Source organism: Nelumbo nucifera, chromosome 2, assembly GCF_055504915.1.
Source record: "Nelumbo nucifera cultivar China Antique chromosome 2, China Antique-T2T, whole genome shotgun sequence".
NCBI lineage: Eukaryota > Viridiplantae > Streptophyta > Magnoliopsida > Proteales > Nelumbonaceae > Nelumbo > Nelumbo nucifera.
Genome location: NC_142650.1, coordinates 23,230,149 through 23,250,368, shown reverse-complemented (window position 1 = coordinate 23,250,368; position 20,220 = coordinate 23,230,149). Strand labels below are relative to the sequence as shown.

The 20,220-nt window shown below is 38.5% G+C and overlaps 1 protein-coding gene across 2 annotated transcripts; it reads right to left on the bottom strand.

Moving 5' to 3' along the window:
• Nucleotides 1–72: 72 nt before the first annotated feature.
• On the bottom strand, nt 73–11,760 carry LOC104595234 (MAR-binding filament-like protein 1-1). Of its 2 annotated transcripts, XM_010255862.3 has the most exons (4): nt 11,387–11,759; nt 4,834–4,898; nt 4,591–4,731; nt 73–2,020 (listed from the first exon to the last, which is right to left on the bottom strand). In XM_010255862.3, the coding sequence occupies exons 1-4, from the start codon at nt 11,667–11,669 to the stop codon at nt 290–292; spliced, it is 2,220 nt and encodes a 739-aa protein (XP_010254164.1). In that variant the 5' UTR covers nt 11,670–11,759; the 3' UTR covers nt 73–289. The 2 variants fall into 2 exon arrangements, with proteins under 2 accessions (XP_010254164.1, XP_010254165.1); XM_010255863.3 differs by lacking the exon at nt 4,591–4,731 and having other exon boundaries at nt 11,387–11,760.
• Nucleotides 11,761–20,220: the final 8,460 nt, after the last annotated feature.

Genomic DNA, 20,220 nt, shown 5'->3' with positions numbered 1-20,220 from the left:
TAGCATCTTAGTTTATAAAAATAAAAATACCATCATCTTTATAGGGAAAAAAGAAATTAGTCATTCAAACAATAGAAAATCAACAAATGCATAAATATATTCCTCAATGGCATAGTCCATATTAAGAATATCCTTGTAGAAAATAATGTCTTATTCAATTTGTATGGTTTAATTTCATATTTGTATGATACAGGACAGGAATATGCTAAAAAATTTGCAAAACCAAAATGGATGAAAACCTGAGATACAACTCTGAAGAAATTGGAGACAAATAAGAAGAATATTGGAATCACCAGTTTATTGAGATGCCTCTAACTGGGATTTCAGCCCTTCTCCTACCATTTTTCTTTACGACTACCACAACATCATCCTCAACTATGCTCTTGTTCTGTGTATGGTCATTTTCAGTACTTCTCGATGAGTTTATCTGACTCCTCAAGCGCAATATCTCACCCTTTGCAGAAGCAAGATCTTCTTCAAGCTTTTTTGTTGTTTTCTCCAAGTTCTCCCTCTCCTTTCCGAGCATCATAATGAGTTTATGGGCATCTTCCAGATTTTCTCGAGTTTCTTTTGAGATATTCTTTTGTTCAAGAAGAGACTTGTAAAGCACATCTTTTTCATCTTCAAGGCTAGAAATTCTGGAACCAGCCATCTCTATTTCCCTTGAAAGCAATAATGCATTTTTGTTCATCTCATCAAGTGCCTTAGCAGCCTCTTCCAAGTCTCTTTTGAGAGTCTTACTTGCTTCCTTATCTTTCAAGATTTGATTCTCTGATGCCTCCAGATCTTTATTTAAAGAAGCAACTATCTTCTTTTCTTCCTTCAGATCATAGGTTGCAGTTTCTGCTTTCTTATATATAACAAGAAGCTCCTTCTTCAAGTTCTCACGAACTTCTGTTGTGGCTGCCAATTCATTAGACACATTTTGGAGCTCTTCTTTGGTTTCCTTCAATGTTGCCCTAACTGACGTGAGCTCAGCCGAAAGTACTTCCAAGTTCAACACTGCCTCATCCAGGCTTCTCTTTGATGACTCCTGCTCTTCAACAAGCTCAGTCTGAACTCTAGAGATCTCAGACTTGAGTTCTTCACAGAACTTTCTTGATTGTTTTAATTGTTTTGAGAGATCTGAAGCTTCAAGTTTTAACGTTCCAAGAGTTTCCTGTGTGATTTGGAGATCATGTGTCAGGTCTTTCACATGGATTACTTCTATTTCCAGCTTTTTTTTCAAATCATCCCTTTCTTGAATCAAATTACCAATCAATTCCTGGTTGTTGCTAGCTTCATCCAAAGAAAGACCAAGCTTTTCTTCAAGCTGATGAACTTCATGCTCTCTTTTTGCCAATAGCTCAGCATCCAAAGAAGCTTTCTTTTCAGAAGATAACTTCATATCATCGTAACCCTCCCGAAGGACATCCAGCTTTCTGTTAGTATCAATTCTTTCGGCAATTAATGAACTTATCCTCACATTTAGATCGTCCAGTGTAGAGTGTTTCAAATTTAGTTCCTTCTGAGTTCTAAAAACTTCCTCTTCCAATCCTTTAATTTTTGTATTTGCCTCTGCAATATCAGCCTTGGCTTGCTTAGAAACACAATCCAATTCATTACACTCTAAAACCTTCTCAGAAAGTGTGGAACTAAGGTTTTGAATATTTTCTTCCTTATCCTTGACTTCTAGGCTGAGCAAGTTTGTCTTTTCCTGCAAGGATTCAATAGAGTTGACCTTTGCCTTCAAGTTGGCCTCAAGCTTCTTTTTATCATCCCTAACCTTTGTGAGGTCATTTTGAAGTCCATTTATTTGGGATTGAAGCTCTTCAATTGTCCTTTTCCCACTCTGTACTTCTTGTTGTAGGCTTGTTATTGTACTGCTTGCAGAAGTAACTTGGTTTAACAAAGATTGCTGTTCTTCTTTTGTCCTTCTGATTTGCTTCATTGTTTCTTCCTGTTCTTTCAAAAGCATTGTTTCTGTGTTCTTCTCCAGTAAAGTCATAGAGGATTCCCTTTTACTAAGTTTGTTCTTCATCTGCATATCAAAAAAGTTCATAAGTATTTAGAAAATGTTGAGACACAAATAAAGGGAATACAAGTGTACAAGAAAAGGCCACGCCAGCCTTTAAAGAATGAAATTAACAGCCAACCACTAGAACAAACAAACTACCAAACTGGACAAGTGGAGAGGTGGGTATAACAGAATTGTAACAGCAGTATATAAATAAGGAAAGGAAGCTAGGAGGGGATTATCGATTTGGGAATACAATCTCTCTTTCTTTCTCTCTCTCTCTCTCTCTCTCTCTCTTTCTCTCTCTCTCTCACACACACACACACACATTCAGGAGGCAGGCTCCCTTGAAAGAGTCCCTGAGTTAGGTAGTACCTAACAAGTTGGTATCAGAGCCAAGATGCCAAGCACAAGGTCATCCGCAATGGAGAACAGAGTCAACAACATGGAAGGAGAAATGCAAAGAATATCGGCTGACGTCAAAGAATTCAAAGAAAGCTTTGCATCTTTGCTTGAACGATTGGCACAGGCACCACCTGCGCCGAATCAGGAAGAGCGTAGTGATACCAGTCATCGAAGTGGATCAAGAACAGCAAGAATCAAGTCTCCCATCTTCGCAGGGGGAGATCCCACATCCTGGCTTCTGCAAACAGAAAGATACTTCGATTATCACGACACACAGGGACCTGATCGTGTCCCATTAGCTTCTGCACACTTGGAAGGAGAGGTGATCGTCTAGTACCAGTGGTACCGGCGACGGCACCCAAGAGCCACATGGGCAGACTTCACCGACGCCTTAACCATGCGATTTGGAGTCTCGGCTTTTGAGAACTATGATGAAAGCCTCGCTAAGCTACGACAGACTGGCTCTGTCCAAGATTATCAGATGGCATTCGAAAGATTAGCTGTGCGTGTGAGAAAACGCGCTTGTCGGCAGTTTTGTTGGTGGACTCAGGGAAGAATTGCGACTGGAGGTAAAAGCCATGCAGCCCACCACCGTTCTTGAAGCAGCAACATTAGCTCGACTACATGAAGACAAACTGAATCGGGCAAGAAGGATTAATCAACCTCTGGGAGCTGCGATCATACCAGGTATACCGAACCCAGAACCAGGTATCTTGGGTAAACCGGAGCCCAGATCAGGAGTAGGAATCACAGGCAAGGACGCCAACTCTGGTTCAGGCCCTGGCTCAGCCAAGAGGTTAACTTGGGCTGAGATGCAAGCCCGACGGGAAAAGGGCCTTTGTTATGCATGTGGAGACAACAAATTCGGGCTGGGCCATCGCTGTAAGATCCCTCAAGTTTTCTTCCTTCAACCTGAAACCGAATATGTCGAGCAATCAACAAACATTGAAGAGCCAATGGACAACCAAGAATGGGGGCAATGGACAAAGGAATACCCGGAAGTATCCCTGCAAGCCTTGACCGGTTTTGCTTCTTCTCAAACTATGAGAGTAACCGGACTGGTACAAGGGCGCCATGTGTCAGTTCTGATAGACAGTGGCAGCACTCTCAATTTCATTACCCAAACATTGGTCAGACAACTAGGGATTCCGGTCCAACCATGTACAACCTTCCGGGTGCACGTAGCTAATGGGAGCAACCTGGTGTGCGACAGTACGTGCACAGAATTAAAGATGAAAATACAAGGACATGAGTTCGAGGTAGATCTGCACCCCCTGGAAATCAGTGGAGCAGATGTAGTTCTCAGAGTCCAATGGTTAAGGCAACTAGGGCCTGTGATATGTGATTGGGCACGTCTCACCATGGATTTTCAAGTGGGCAGCTCACAGGTGCATATTTAAGGGCAGCTGTCCAAGGGTCCAGGACCTATTAGTCTCGCCTCCCTAAGGAAACAAGCAGCAAACCCAACCCACATCGTTTTAATGCAGATAGACTCCCACGGGAACGGCTCCATTCTAGCCCAATGAAGCAGATCCGAAGAAGGCCGCACACAACTACAGCAGCTACTTCAGAAGTTTTTAGTGATCTTCCAAGAACCTAAGGAACAGATTTCAGGTGGATACACAAAGGGAATCACATCGGACCAGAGGCACTGGTGGTATGGTCAGGTCTCCCAATTGAGGATGCAAGTTGGGAACCTTACTTGGATTTACAGAATAGATTTTCACATCTTGACCTTGAGGGCAAGGTCGCTTTCAAGGGAGGAGGGACTGTTGAGACACAAATAAAGGGAATACAAGTGTACAAGAAAAGGCCGCGCCAGCCTTTACAGAATGTAACTAACAGCCAACCACTAGAAAAAACTAACTAACAAACTGGACAAGTGGAGAGGCGGGTATAACAAAATTGTAACAACAGTATATAAATAAGGAAAGGAAGCTAGGAGGGGATTATCGATTTGGGAATACAATCTCTCTTTCTCTCTCTCTCTCTCTCATTCAGGAGGCAGGATCCCTCGAAAGAGTCCCTGAGTTAGGCAATACCTAACAGAAAAACTACCAACCTGTCTCAAAATAGCTTCCATTACTGAGAACAAATAACACATTTTAAAATCCATACTATTTACAAGTGTATTAGTTGAAACAGAAAAAATAAAATAACCCAATTACGAAGGTATGGAGCTGCTATACAGATTCAATTGTTGCTTCAGTCACTGACTTTTCCTTCTGCGCCAGTGCATATAATGCACCAAGAACACCAGAACCAATAATTCCAACTGCATTCAATAAAGCAAGTAATGGATTTGATTGGGCTTTTCTCTCATTCAGTTGCTGCAAAGAAAAGCTATCCATTTTGGTTTCAAGCTAAACTAAATTTCAGCATAAGATCTCTTTAATTATTCCAGAAACAGAAAAGTAGACGAAGGTCCAAACCTCATTTGGAAGATTTTCAGGTCTTTGAAGACCTTTACCCTTGGGTGTTTTCACAATTTGCTCTCCTGATTTTGGAAAAACAAAGAGATGAGAATCAACAATAGGAGCCACAGATTAACAACAGGGAGGAGTCAATTAGTCTGTTCAATGAAAATGAAGCTAAAGATGCACATTGATGAAAATAAGTGTAGTCATAAGGGTATTATATTGAATCTGTTCTGGACCAAGAAAAAAATTGATAGATCTATTAACAAAATCAAAATATTGACTTGCTTTCCAGTTTTACTATCAAGGATCCCTTTGCAAGATAACTTCCTTCATAACTTTTTAAAGTCTTATAAATAGTTTTCCAAGGTTTGTCCTTTTGTGAGCCGTGAAGGCCCCTGATATAGAACATAAATTTTCCCTTTCAGGGTAAAGTTTTAATTCGAAGGGTCCGTTTTGTTCGCAGCTGGAATTGGAATCGGAATCGGAATCAGAATCCTCTGGAATCAGAATCGGAATGGTCCATTCTTGGCATCTGTTTGGTTCAGTTTCCTGCTGTTTGGTTCAACTAGAAGCTGGAACCGGAATCAGCCAAAGTTTCCAATTCTGCCCTGTTAATGCCTTGGAAGAATCACAAGAAAGACCTGTCAACTACAATAACAGAAAATTGGACCCTATGACTTTTTCCATTTGGTAGGAACTTTTTTATCAGTAATCAGTAATCAATTCATTAACTTAATCAAGAAAACATTCACTTGATGGGAACGTTAACAAACAGAAGCAAATTTATGAAATTAAACCTTCCCATTAGGAATATCAACGTTTCTAACAGGACCCTTGAACCATTTCCTTGCATCCAGAAACCACCAAAGCATTATTAGGAATATCAACGTTAACAAACAGAAGCAAATTTATGAAATTAAACCTTCCCATTAGGAATATCACCATTTCCAGTTGATGGGATAGAAAGTTGGCAATAAGAAGACTGAACAGGTATAACAGATCCACAAGAAGGCTATCAAGCAAATTGGCCTTCTTGCTTTGCCCAGATAAAATGGCCCTGGCTTGAAGTTCTTCTCAGCCATGACCATCCTTGCAAAAATTGGAACAGCATACCCATCCTATTGTGCATATGGAAGTTATTGCAGTGACCACATTAACTTTCAATATAGGTAGTCCAAGAAGAATGCAGATGGTTGCACACAGCCACACCGCATTCGCTGGAACCTTGTGTTTTGGATGCACTCTTCTCCAGATGCGGATGAAAATGGAACTCCCTGATCTCTTGATAGAGCATATACCTGAAACATGCAATTGTGAAATGTTGGTGAGATGACAAGTTCATTCAATAAGTAGTATTAGATTAAAAGTCATTCAGACATGACACAAGCATCATGGTCTTCTAACAGGAGAAATAGTTTACATCTCTCCAAAATAAGAATACTCAAAATGATGTAGAAGTACATATAAAGAAAATAATGTCAGGCAATCAATTGATTGAATTGAAAAGCCCATGACCATCATTTTTTTACTTCCTTTTTTTCTGCTTAAACTAAAGTACTTTGCAGCAAAAGTTTAAGGTCAACATCAAGGCCAACGAAAATAAGATGTGCATTATGGAGAAATTGGTTTTCAGATCAGGATCTAATATTCAGGCTTGGACTATTATGGTTTTTTATAGGAATAGTTCCAAAAGTAAAGGTATAAACAACCTAGTAAGGTAAAGAGATAATTTACTTACCACTCTGGCTGCACTAGTAGTAATTGAAAGGCCACCAAAGAAGAAGGATCCCCAGATAACAAAGAGTAAAACTATTGCTCCTGTGGCATTATGATACCTCCCATGAAATGCGTCATAAAGTATTTGGGCTGGTACAAATGCTCCAGCAGTTTCGTTGTTTACATCATATAAGTAGCTTGGATCCTGGATTGAAAATAGCAATCTTGTATCAGATATGGAAAATAACAATTGGATATTAGTTCAGAAATAATACCTGAATGCTGAAAGTAAGAGCCAATATGTATGCCCATCCAAATAATGAAATGATCCCTATACTAGAAAGGATTGCAATTGGACCATTCTTGTCTGCACCCTTTGTTGTAGCTGTATACTAGAAATGATCCCCATGAAACCAAAACATAATTAGTAGTTGTAGCTGGTTTAATCATTACTCAACCCCATGAATTGGCCAAAACAATCCCAACAAGTGTACTAACAAATCAGAGGAGAGAAATAATGGCATCTGTTGTTATTACAACAAATCGAGAGAGGGTGTTTGGGTGTATTAGGAGCCAACGTTTGATGGAAGCTGTATACACAGAAAACTACTTTTTATCTATTATGGATTTCTTCTCCCTGTCACTGGTGGATGTATGCTATAAGTCAAATCACATAAATCTCTAGGTATGATACTGAGTTGATTTATTTTATATTTTCCTTTTATTTTCACCATTTACCCATTGATTTTAGATCTTGAATTTATCCTTGGGCAACAGAAAACAACTGAGATACAAGATCAAAGATAAAACAACAGAAGAGTACTGATCACTCTTATGTGGCCAATGAGGATCCACAATTGGTTGTTATAGAAGTGTTGTTTATGGATAAATTTTAGAACAACTCAGAGGTAATATTCCCCGTTGGTGGGATCAAACTGATAATGAGTATTAGTGTATTACTTAAACTGGACGATCGATTAAATTAACATTTCGTGAAACAAATAAAATGTATGGAGTAGCTAAGGCGATTCATTGGTGATTATAAAATAAGGGGGAAAGGGATGAGAAGGGAACAAGGGTTCCAAAGAATGAGAATCTGCTTTAGAATATTGAATTAATCATATTGAATAAGGGTTCCAAAGAATGAATCGCAGAAAAAAAATAGGAGCAGATCCCAACTATACTCACCGATTGCCTAGATCTGGTGTGAAAAACCGCTAATGGTAACAGTGAAGAAGTAGATCGATCCCAAAAAAGGGTAGGAGCAGATCTGCAAAAGATAAAACCAGTCAGTTAGTGAAAAAAAAGAAGGAAGAATGAGGAAGAGGAGGAGAGGAAGAAGAATATGGCGATGGAGTTTGGTTCAGCTCGCCGTTGATTTCGAAGAAGAAGAAGAAGAAGAAGAAGGAGGAGGAGGAGGAGGAGGGTAATGGTTTAACAGTGGTCTTACCTCGCCGGAGGTTGGTTCGGCTCTCTGTTTGGCGATGGAAGATGGCAATGGAGTTCTCCCTGTTCGGCTTTCCCAATCTCTTCGATTGGATTGAAAATGAGGAGGGCATTTTTGTCAAAAGAATAAAAAAAGATATTCATATCCGGAATGGGAATCGCATTCCCTGGGGAGGGGTCGGGAATGGCCATTCCCCCATACGAGGGATTCCCATTCCACCTAGAATGGGAATGGGATTCTGATTCCGCCAAACCAAACATTTAGAATCGGAATGATCCATTCCGATTCCGATTCCAGACCCTTATTCCTGCGAACCAAACGCATCCTAAATTCTAATCTGTCACAGTTGACTACAAAAGGTTCCCACAGTCCAGCAGGTTTTCCAAATGAAAGCATGGACAATGAGATTGTTGTGCTAAACATTAGCAATTTGTATTGTTTTTTTTTTTTTTTTGATAAACTAGTGGGGTGTACGTGCGTTGCACATGTAATGTTTAAGTAACAACTCAGGTAAAGATGTAATGTTTAAATTCAACATTTTTGGAGTACCTAGGAAAGAAATTTCAAAACTCAGCATATGAAACTCCACTAGTATAACATGCAATTCAATTTGTTAGGGGCTATGGAAAATGCTCTCAACACCTAGTTGCTAATGTTAAACTGCAAGTTCCTTAAAGTTCCTATATTTTAACCAAGCCAAAAATTAGTGTTCAAGAAATTTTACATAGAATGTCATTTGATTTGGTAATTGGCATTACTTCTCCAAAATCTTCAAATGGTTTGAATTCAAGTTTTCCATTATGGAACAAATGAGAAAACCACATACTTGACTTTCACAATGAACAAACCAATAGACCTTAAAGATTCAAAGTGCATACCTAGGAATTTCATACATTTTCTTTAAGCATCTGATGGTAGATGTTTTATTACACATTGATCTAACATGTTAAAAGTAAATAGGATATTATAAAACATAACATATACCAAAGTAATTGGGGTTTGCTAGTGGCTAACAATCATTTTTTTTTAATTGCCTCTCAGCACTTGGTTCCTATGGTTTTTTTCTTTCTTTTTTTTTCTTTGGGTGGCTGGGAGGAGTAAGTCAACAATCAATCATTATAATGTTGATACTGGATTCAACTATCAAGTATAAAACCCCCACAATTCACCAGTATATTTGAATGATTATTTTACAAATCATTGAATACACAAATACTAATGAATATATATTTATATAAAATACATAGAAAATATGTGACATATATTAAAAATATATATAAAATATACATATAAATATATATACCGGTCGGTTCGGTTAACCATCGGTTTTTTTATAAGTTAACCGAAAACCAAATCGGTCCTTCGATTTTTCAAAAATTCCGAACCGAAACCAAACTGACTGGTTCAGTTAACCGCATTTTACGGTTCGGTTTTCTTGGTTCGCTTTGGTTTTTCGTTTTTTCATGGACACCCCTATTTATATATAATCTATCTTATAAATCATTGGATACATAGAAACTATATATGGGCACCAACGCTAAAGCATGGTTGGTAATTAGTTAGGCTCATGAAATGATACAAACCTAGATTTTTATTTGTTTATATATTCACTTGTTTGACCCCAAAACCTTTTATAATACTTGTGCAGAGTGTGTCAGTTTTCTTCAGTGAGAAACCTTTATAATACCGATTACCATTTTCTACTAATAAATATATTTTTGTCAAAAGTGAAATAGAACATAACAATAAAAGTACTTAAAAAGAAGAATGTTGGCATTCTTTTAAATGGTATTTTCTTTTTCAAAGGAAAAATTTTATCCATCTTGCTCTACTTACTGGTTTAGTGAACATTATATGAACAAAATATCTTATAATACACTAAAACATTCATTTCATTGATTATTTTAGTGACTATATATAAGCTAAGTTGCATATAATACTTGATTTTAAAGGGAAAACACCATAACAGAGAAAGATGAAGGAAAATGTGGTAGTCGTTTTTTTTTCACCAGCCAGCACCTCCTTGGATGGTTTTATAAGGAGAACAAAAGGGGTTAATTAGGTGGTGAAACCAGTCCAACATGTGGGACAATTCCCCAGTTAATTATAAAGTAAATCATAAAGAATGTTGAATTGAATCATGCACCATATTATTGTATATCATAAAATTAGTTATTTGTTTGTAAAAACAAATAACAAATGGCATTATATGAACAAAAGGAATAGAATTAGTTATTTGTTTGTAACAAATAAAATTAGTTATTTGTTTGTAAAAACAGGTGTCAAGAAAGACACTGGATTTTTTTTGCATAGTGACATACAAAGGTTAAACTGTCAGATAGAATTGGCATGGGTTGGAATAACAAATAGGAGGGGTAGAATTGGTATGAAAAATCAAGGTCTATCAACCAAACTAATTGAAACTTTCTCATTTTTATATATGGTTAATAGAAATAGACTTAGCAATTTGTATTGTTATGGGTCTAATAGATTTGAACTTTGAACTTCTCCGGTGAAGACATTCCATTGAAAAAAGTTTAGGTGGCTTAGCTCTCCCACTACTACAGAGATATCACTTTGCATAATGGAAAATTTATGATGCACAATCAAGACTTTAGTTCTATAAATGAGAGGCCTTCACATTTCTGAGTTTTTTCTTCCCATGAAAAGGGCAAGTTTTAGTAAATCTATTCGATTAAATCTCACTATCTTATTTTTGTCTCTATAGCACTGCTTCCAGTTTGCAATTCTAATTTGTAAAATCATATTCTGACTCTAAAAACCACAAACAGGAACTGTCTACTTTCTTCTGGATAGTTATTATATTAAATTATGCTCAGTTACAATGTTGCAGAATTTCGAGCAAACTCATGCAAAATAAACAACTAATACAAAAGCAATAAAATCAACTCCAATGAGAACAAATTCTGTTTATCATCTGATCACCTTTATATTTTAAATTCAACACTCAATCTTTCGCTATAGGAAAAGTGAGTATACAGCAAATCCGACATCACAATATATTCAAACCAAGTATATAATTTACTGATCTTAAAAAAAAAAAAAAAGCAAAAAGAAAAGAAAAACAGAAGATAGGATCGAACTTGCTTATAATGCAGAACTAGCCTCCCACAAGACCCTTCCCCTTAAGAGACAGAAATTTAGTGAAAGCAAAACAAGCAATCAAAGTCAGGATCTAATCACCTCAAATGCAACGAAACAAACAAGTATTCTTCTGAAAATCATGCACCCAGTACACAGAATACCGAACCTATCTTATAGACTTCATCAATTTCAGAACCAAGACTATTACTCAACCTATCATCTTCCGTACACATGAAAAGACATGAAAAGAGAAACCAGCAAAGGGTTCATCTAAATCCAGATAAATTTCCAACCCACCGGTCACTAAACTTTCCACAGCTCCAGCCCTGGATTGAATGAATGGAAGAGCAGATATACCCACAAGAAGAATCACTCTCCTTTGGTAGATATTGTGCTCACTTGGATTTTTGTACCGTAGAGAAGCCACGACACCTGCATTCTCCTTTTTCTTACTCTTCTTGTTGTTCCCTGCATTTCTTATGTTAGAATACAAGAAAAAAGACGGAGAATAAGAAAAGAACGCAAGAGATTGATAAAGGGGAGATAGTAAAAAGCAAGAGCTCCCCATCACGATGCTCATTGCTTTTGCTTTCTTGCAGAGATGATGAAATGAAACAGGCTCTGCGATCGAAGCTGTTGTAGTTGGTGTCTCTCTGGCTCTCTATCTCCTCACCTCACCTGTTGCTGGGGCGGTGGGGCCTGAGCTTCAGTTAGGCTATGTTTGGTTTGAAGGAAAAGGTAAGGAAAGGAAGGAAAATGTACAAGGTTTTTTTACATTTCCCTTCCTTTCTCTACTTTTTCCTTTAAACCAAACACAGTTTAAATAATTTGCTCATTAAAAGAACAAAGTCATCGGTATGCAAGCTAAAATGCAAAGAAACGGGGAAGAAGAAGAAGATTCAAAATAGGAAAAGGAGCCAATCAATCAAGGGCAAGCCAAATAAAAGAGTATTGTCTTAAATTAACTATACTTCTACTGTTACATTATTGTCTTAAATTATTCTTATTACTTTTAACAATTGACTAACTCTGCACTTACCATTACCATTTGTTAATATTCTATCAAATTCCATACACACAGTTACACCAGGAGAATAATTTTTTTGAAACTCAATTTTATCCTTCACGCATTCTCTCTTTCCTTCGTTCTTTTTTGTTTGTTTCATCATCTCCACCTCACAAGTGAAAACAAGAGCTGATTGCTTCTTACTATCTACAGATATGGCCAGTGGCAGCCCGAATATGCACGTAAGACATGCTCTCGTGTCCTACAAACGCAGCAACATAGAGAATTGTGAAATAAAAGCAAACTAATATGATGTGGACCTTGAACTCAGAACCCAACATTAACGCAGGTGGTGCCAATTCTGAAGTCCGTTTCACTCTCACCCATCTCGGACTCCTAATTACCTCTCTCTCGTTAGGCTCTCAAATGGGAAACAAAACGACAACTGCTCTTCAACTTGAGAAAAAAATGATGACACAACTCGAAGAAAAATCAATAAAATAATCTGATATAAGCTTGTAGACACAAAAACACATGCAAGAACTTAATGCAAAACAAATTGGCACAAAGATAATTTCCAAAGCATTTGGTGATCTAATTCACCATCAATTCATGTATAGGAACGAAGATTAAGTCTGAACTCTTATTTCAAAAAAAAATTGGACAACAAACATATTTCAGCATCACCTTAGGACACTGGTTTTGCCTTGGAGAGATTGAACCAACTGTGGAAATATAATACAAATTGATTGATTAAGGATAAAGTAATATTATGTGAATCTCTTTAGCAAAAGGCAAATGTGCTTGGAAGATGATACATTGGATCCCTTGTGCCAACGTTTCTCAAGTGTCTTTCTCTAGGTATCTTGTAGAGAGGAGACAATGATAAGAGTCAAAATACAAAATACAAGTCAATTGACCATCGGAAATAGTGTGAAGGTTCCTTAACAACAGTTTTGATTGATGGAGTGTAGTGAACTAATTGTTGCTTCATAGATCTTCTTTACTCGATTATCGAAATGGAGAAGCCTGTAGTGGGATTGGCTAATAAATAGGCGGTGATGCTATACCTATGGGGGGGTGATTTGAGAGTGTGTGGAGAATGGAGTGTGGTCATGGAGGGGGAGATGCGTTCTCTCTCTCTCAATTCAAGGCCGATCGATCCTCAGCATCCATTGGAACCAAAGAGCTTGAAATGGCTGCCATTAAACAAGGTTTCTCAGCAAAGAATTTGGTAGCTATCAAATTTGAAACGAAGAAAATTTAGGGTTCTTAGAGGTGGGGATACTCTTTCATCATGAATGCTAAAATCCATGAAAAAAAATTGCATTTCGGCTCTTTTTACTTTCCTTGATTCTTTCTTTGAGAATGGGGATGGAGACACTCTTTGCTCTTTGGTCTCTACCTTTCAACACAAAGGAGGCTAGAGGCTTATCCCGCTTATGAGTATGAGAGAGAGCGAGAAAGATCTAAACTCAACAATTATGTTGATCCCTCTGATTCGGCCGAATCTCTCTTGCTGCTTCATGGCCTTTAGAAGAAAACTTAGCTCTGATATAGAACTGTGCAAAGGACGATGAACACTATGAAGGTGAAGGTAACGAAGGAATAGTGTGACAACGATTCTTAACCGGCAAAAGATGGATGAAGGGTAATATTGGGTTTAAAAAAATTCAGTAATTGGGTTTTATTTTGAAAATTTGAGAAACAGTGGAGGTTAAATTCATCATTTTATTTTTTATGTTACCATTTAACATTGACAAATTCGAATTTGTTGTCCACTATTTTTCAAATTTTCAAAACAAAACCCAATTACTGAATTTTTTAAAACCCAATATTACCTTTCATCCCTCTTCTACTAAGTAAGAATCGCCACACAGTATTCTTTTGCTACCTTTACCTTCACAATGCTCATCGTCCTTTGCACAGTTCTATATCGGGGATAGGTTTTTTCTCTAAAGGCATGAAGCAACAGGAGAGATTCGGCTGAATCAGAAGGATCAACAAAACTGTTGAGTTTAGATCTTAATTGCTCTCTCTCACACTCATAAGCGGGATAAGCCTCTAGCCTCCTTTGTGTTGAGAGGTGGAGACCAGAGGGCAAAGAGTGTCTCCATCCCCACTCTCAATGAAAGAAACAATGAAAATAAAAAGAGCCGAAATGTGATTTTTTTTTTCATGGATTTTAGCATTCATGATGAAAGAGCATCCCCACCTCTGAAAACCCTAAATTTTTTCCATTTCAAATTTGGTAACTAGCTACCAAATTCTTTGCTGAGAAATCTTGTTTAATGACAATCATTTCAAGCTCTTTGGTTCCAACGGATGTTGAGGATCGACCGACTTTGAATTGAGAGAGAGAACACATCGCCCCCTCCATGACTGCACCCCATTCTCCACACACTCTCAAATCACCCCATAGCTATAGCATCACCGCCTATTTATTAGTCAGTCCCACTATGGGATTCTCCATTTCGATGATTGAGTAAAGAACTATAAGCAACAATTAATTCACTACACTCCATCAACCAAAACTGTTGTTAAAGAACCTTCACACCATTTCTGATCACCAATTGACTTGTATTTTGACTCCTATCGTTGTTTCCTCTCTACAAGATACCTAGAGAAAGACACTTGAGAAACGTTGGCACAAGGGATCCAATCCATCATCTTCCAAGCACATTCGCCTTTTGCTAAAGAGATTCACATAATATTACTTTATCCTTAACCAATCAATCTGTATTATGCTTCCACAGTTGGTTCAATCTCTCCAAAGGAAAATCAGTGTCCTAAGGTGATGCTGAAATATGTTCGTTGTCCTTCATTTTTTTTTTTTGTTTGGAATAAGAGTTCAGATTTGATCTTCATTCCTATGCATGAATTGATGGTGAATTGGATCACCAAATGCTCTGGAAATTATCCTGAACCAATTTGTTTTGCATTAAGTTCTTACATGTGTTTTTGTGTCTACAAGATATCGGGTTATTTTATTGATTTTTCTTCAAGTTGTGTCATCATTTTTTTTCTCAAGTTGAAGAACAGTTGTCATTTTGTTTCCAATTTGAGAGCCTAGTGAGAGAGGCTATTAGAAGACCGAGATGGGTGAGAGTGTGAAACGGACTTCAGTATTGGCACCACCTCTGTCGCTGCTAGGTTTTGGGTTCAAGGTTCACATCATATTAGTTTGCTTTTATTTCACAGTTCTCTATGCTATTATCTTTGTAGGACCCAAGAGCACGCATCCTGCATGCATATTCGGGCTGCCACTGGCCATATCTGTAGATAGCAAGAAACAATCGACTCTTGTTTTCACTTGTCAGAGGTGGAGATGATGAAACAAGGAAAAGAGAATGAAGGGAAAGAAGGAGAGAGAGAAACCGGAGGTGGAGAGGTCAGCTGCTGCAACGAGTTGCAGCACCAATCATGAAATAGGGGAGAGAATGAAGGGGAAGAAGAATAAGAGAGAGTGTGTGAAGGGTAAAACTGGGTTTTAAAAAAATTATACACCATGTGGTGTGACGTGTGTATGAAATTTGATGGAATATTAACAGATGATAACAATAAGTATAAAGTTAGTCAATTGTTAGAAATAGTAGGGAGATACTTTTAAGACAATACTGAAACAGTAGATATATAGTTAGTCAATTTCTTAAATCTTAGGAATAGTTTAAAAAATTTGTCCAAAACTAAATGACCATGTTTCTTCAATTAATTACACTTAAAACGATCCAATCCACTTTAGTTTGATCGGAATAAGGATGTATTACCTAGGGTCCATTTGATTTGCAGTTATGGGTTGGGGCTTGTCCTTTTTTTTTTACAATTGGATTAAGATTCTTGTTCCTAAGGGGAGGTTGGACCTCAAATGGGAGTCAACTGCCAAAAATGGGAACCGGAATCGTATTCTGTCCAACCTAACGGTTCAATTCCAAATCCTCCGATGGACCAGACGGACCCTTAACATTTTAAAAACCCAAATTATGGTGTTTCAGGCAATTGAGAACCCGAAGCTGAACCTGAAACTTGTAGAGGCAATGTGATTTTCGTTTCAGACAAGACCAATGTTTACTCCAGAAGTGCAGAGTATAAAAGTAAAAACAGGCTCCAACTTACGTGGGTTAACTCGGCTCTATAATTTCCACTAAGGCCACAAATAAAGCAAATAACATCAGAAACCACTTAACCAAATGGTGGGAGTACTGGGACCATGGTTTTCAAAACCTGACCGGACCGGAAAAACCGGTAACCGGTCAGGCCCCCGGGTCCGGTTATACTATAAATGGGCAATTCTTAAAAAACCATTGAAAAAGTCAGCAAACCGCTGCTCGGGCGGTCGAACCGATAAACCGTTCGACCCGGGCAGCAATTTGCGGGTTATATTTTTTATTTTCGTTGATATAAATAAAATAAAAAAACAAAAAATAAAATGACTCCTATATCCCTGACCCCAAATATTACGAATGCTTAGGGTTAGAACGACCCCCATCTTCGTTCTAACCTTCCCTCCTCTCAGCCCTCACACGCAACCGACTACGACCTATGGCGTTCGACGGTGACACACAGCGATGACGACGATTCACAGAGACCGGCGACTGGCGACGGCGGTCAGCTTCATCTACGGCGGCCAGCGTTGATATTGTAGCAGATACAGCCGTCCAGCAGTAACAGTTACGGTAGTAACAGGTCCGACGACCGATTTGCAACGGCAGCCGGCGATTTTGCAGCGACGGGAGGGGGTTTCTGATGGCGGCCCATCCCAAGGCCCATCTCACTCCTAGGGGCGACAGCTCCTAGGATAAGGTCAAGAGTCCAAGATAATTCAAAGAATTCAAGATTATCCCAAGATAATTCAAGAATTCAAGAATTATCAAAATTCAAGACCCATCAAGAATTCAAGACTCATCAAGAATTCAAGAATTCTAGATAATCCAAGATTCATGCATGGATAAGATCAACGGAGATTGGACGGGGGAGATCAAGTCAAGAAGAGTTCGATCCTGTCTACAAGTTTGAGATGTTTAGATCAAATCTAATTTCTTTTCCTAGTTCTTTTATAATTTCTCAATGTATTATAAATACTGCTATTTCCCAGAATTATGAATAAATTCATACTTCAGATTTCCTCCTCAATTTTTGCCACATTTTCTCTCTCCTAGAGAAATCGTGTAGTTTCGCTAGAAACTAGGTTCGCCCGGTGCTTGCATAGCCAGCTCCGGTTTTCCATTGCTTCCACGCTGTGTCAGGTGGTATCAGAGCAGGGGATTCGCCCAGTCATGTCCAACCCAAACGGTAGCAGTCGCAACCCACCCCGTGACGGAGATCAGGGGTTCCCAGCTGTTTGGAGAGCAATCGAAGAGCAGCGTATAGCCACACGTAACATCGAACGGCAGTTAGCAGAGGTGACTGAACAATTGCAAACCTTGTTACGGGAGGTTGTCCCACGAAGTGGAGATCTTGGTATAGAGGGACTTTTGGATTGGATCACAGAAGTCGATAGGTTCTTTGATTACATGGAAATACCAGAGGAACGAAGGGTAAAATTAGTAGCCTTCCGATTAAAGGGAGGCGCATCTGTTTGGTAGGAACGGATGAGAGAGACCCGGATGAGAGAAGGCAGGGGTCCTGTTCGAACCTGGAGGCGCATGAAACAATTAATCAGAGGTAGATTTTTACCTCTTGACTATGAACAATATATGTTTGAATCTTATCAGAGGTGTGCGCAGGGTTCTCGTAGTGTTAATGAATATACATCCGAATTTTTGAGATTATCTGAAAGTGATAACCAGCAGGCAGTTCGTTATCTAAGCGGTTTAAAACCATCTATCAGAGATAAAATTGGTGTATAGATGGTTCTTAGTGTGCAGGAAGCAAGGAACCTAGCCTTGAAAGCAGAATTAATGTTCTAGGACAAGGCACGCAGTGATAATTATCGCCGGTACAGCGGGAGCGACAATAGACCGGCAACTGTCGACAGGAACAAATCAGTTCCGACAGTACAACCTTCTCACCCGACAAGTACAAGTAACACCGGTAAGGCTACTACAGGAGGACATACTCGAGGTAATCCTTCCAACCCTCCTAAACCCAGTAACCCTTATGCAAAGCCTGCTCCTATTAAATGTTTTAAATGTAATGAGGTTGGACATATATCCAGTGACTGTCCCAGGAGGAAGGCAGTTAATATGGTAGAAAGAGAGGATGAAGAAGATATTGAGGAGGAAGTATATTGTGGACCTGATGAGGAGGATGAAGAGGGTCCATATGAACATGAGTATACTTGTGTGGTAAGAAAATTAATGTTGTCCTAGAAAAATATGGATACTTCTCAAAGGCACAGATTATTTCGTACCAGATGTACTGTCAAGGGAAAATTATTTAATTTAATTATTGACAGTGGTAGTCAGGAAAATATTATTTGCAGGGATGTCATCCATCAATTACAGCTGATTCCTGAAAAAACATCCCAACCCATACACAATTGGGTGGATCAAGGAAGGAGGCGGCGTACGAGTGGAAGAACGCTGCAATGTACCTTTTTCAATTGGTAAGTACCATGATGAAGCATATTGTGATATTGTAGATATGAATGCTTGCCATATTTTATTAGGGAGGCCTTGGCAATTTGATATAGATGTAAGGCACATGGGTAGGAAGAATACCTACCAAATTGAAAAAGAAGGTACACGCTATACTTTGTTATCCATAGCAGAAAAAAATATTACAAATACTCCAAAGGCACATGAGAAAAATTTCCTTACCATCACCCATCATCATGCTGAATTTGTTAAAGAATGTAAGGATACTGATGAGATACATTTGTTAGTAGTAAAAGGAGAAGATGTTAATGATGAAAATACAATTCCAACTGAAATACAGGGACTACTAGATGAATTTAATGATGTAGTTCCAGAGGAGTTACCAAATGAACTCCCTCCCTTGAGAGATATACAGCACCATATTGATTTTGTTCCAGGTGCTAGTCTACCTAACCTCCCACATTACAGGATGAGTCCCACGGAGAATGAAATTTTACGTGAAAAGGTAGAAGAATTATTGAAAAAGGGACACATTCAAATCAGCATGAGTCCTTGTGCAGTACCTGCCTTATTAACACCTAAGAAAGATGGCAGTTGGAGAATGTGTGTCGACAACAGGGCCATTAACAAGATCACCATTGGGTACAAATTTCCCATTCCTAGGTTGGACGACATGCTGGACCAACTAAGCGGAGTTGTAGTTTTCTCAAAAATAGATCTCAGGAGTGGATACCATCAAATTAGGATCCGTCCCGGAGATGAATGGAAGACAACCTTCAAGACTAGAGATGGCTTGTTCGAGTGGTTGGTCATGCCCTTTGGACTAACCAACGCACCCAGCACTTTCATGAGGCTGATGAACCAGGTATTACGCCCCTCCATTAGTAAATTTGTGGTAGTCTATTTTGATGATATTTTGATATACAACAAGTCTATCACTGAGCATGTGGGACATATTAGGGAGGTTCTCAAAACATTGAGGGAAAATAAATTATATGCTAATTTGAAGAAATGCATCTTTATGAACGATAATTTATTATTCCTGGGATTTATTATAAGCAAAGATGGTGTAAAAGTAGATGAGGAAAAGGTGAAAGCCATTAGGGAGTGGCCGACCCCATCCACTGTCACAGATGTCAGGCGATTTCATGGGTTGGCAACCTTCTATAGGCGCTTTATTAAGAATTTTAGTAGTATCATGGCTCCCATTACTGAATGCTTGAAAAAGGGGAAATTTCATTGGGGAGAAGAACAAGAGCAAAGTTTTGCTCTCATAAAAGAAAAATTATGTACTGCTCCTGTTCTTGCCTTGCCAGATTTTAATAAATTATTTGAAGTTGAATGTGACGCCAGTGGAGTTGGCATAGGGGCTGTATTGTCCCAAGAGAAAAGGCCCATTGCTTTCTTTAGTGAAAAATTATGTGAAGCCAGGAGAAAGTGGTCTACCTATGACAAGGAATTTTATGCTGTGATAAGAGCCTTGAAAATATGGGAACACTATTTAATTGCAAAGGATTTTGTTCTCTATACTAACCACCAGGCCCTAAAATATCTTAGTGGGCAAAAGCAATTAAGGAGTGATTTACATG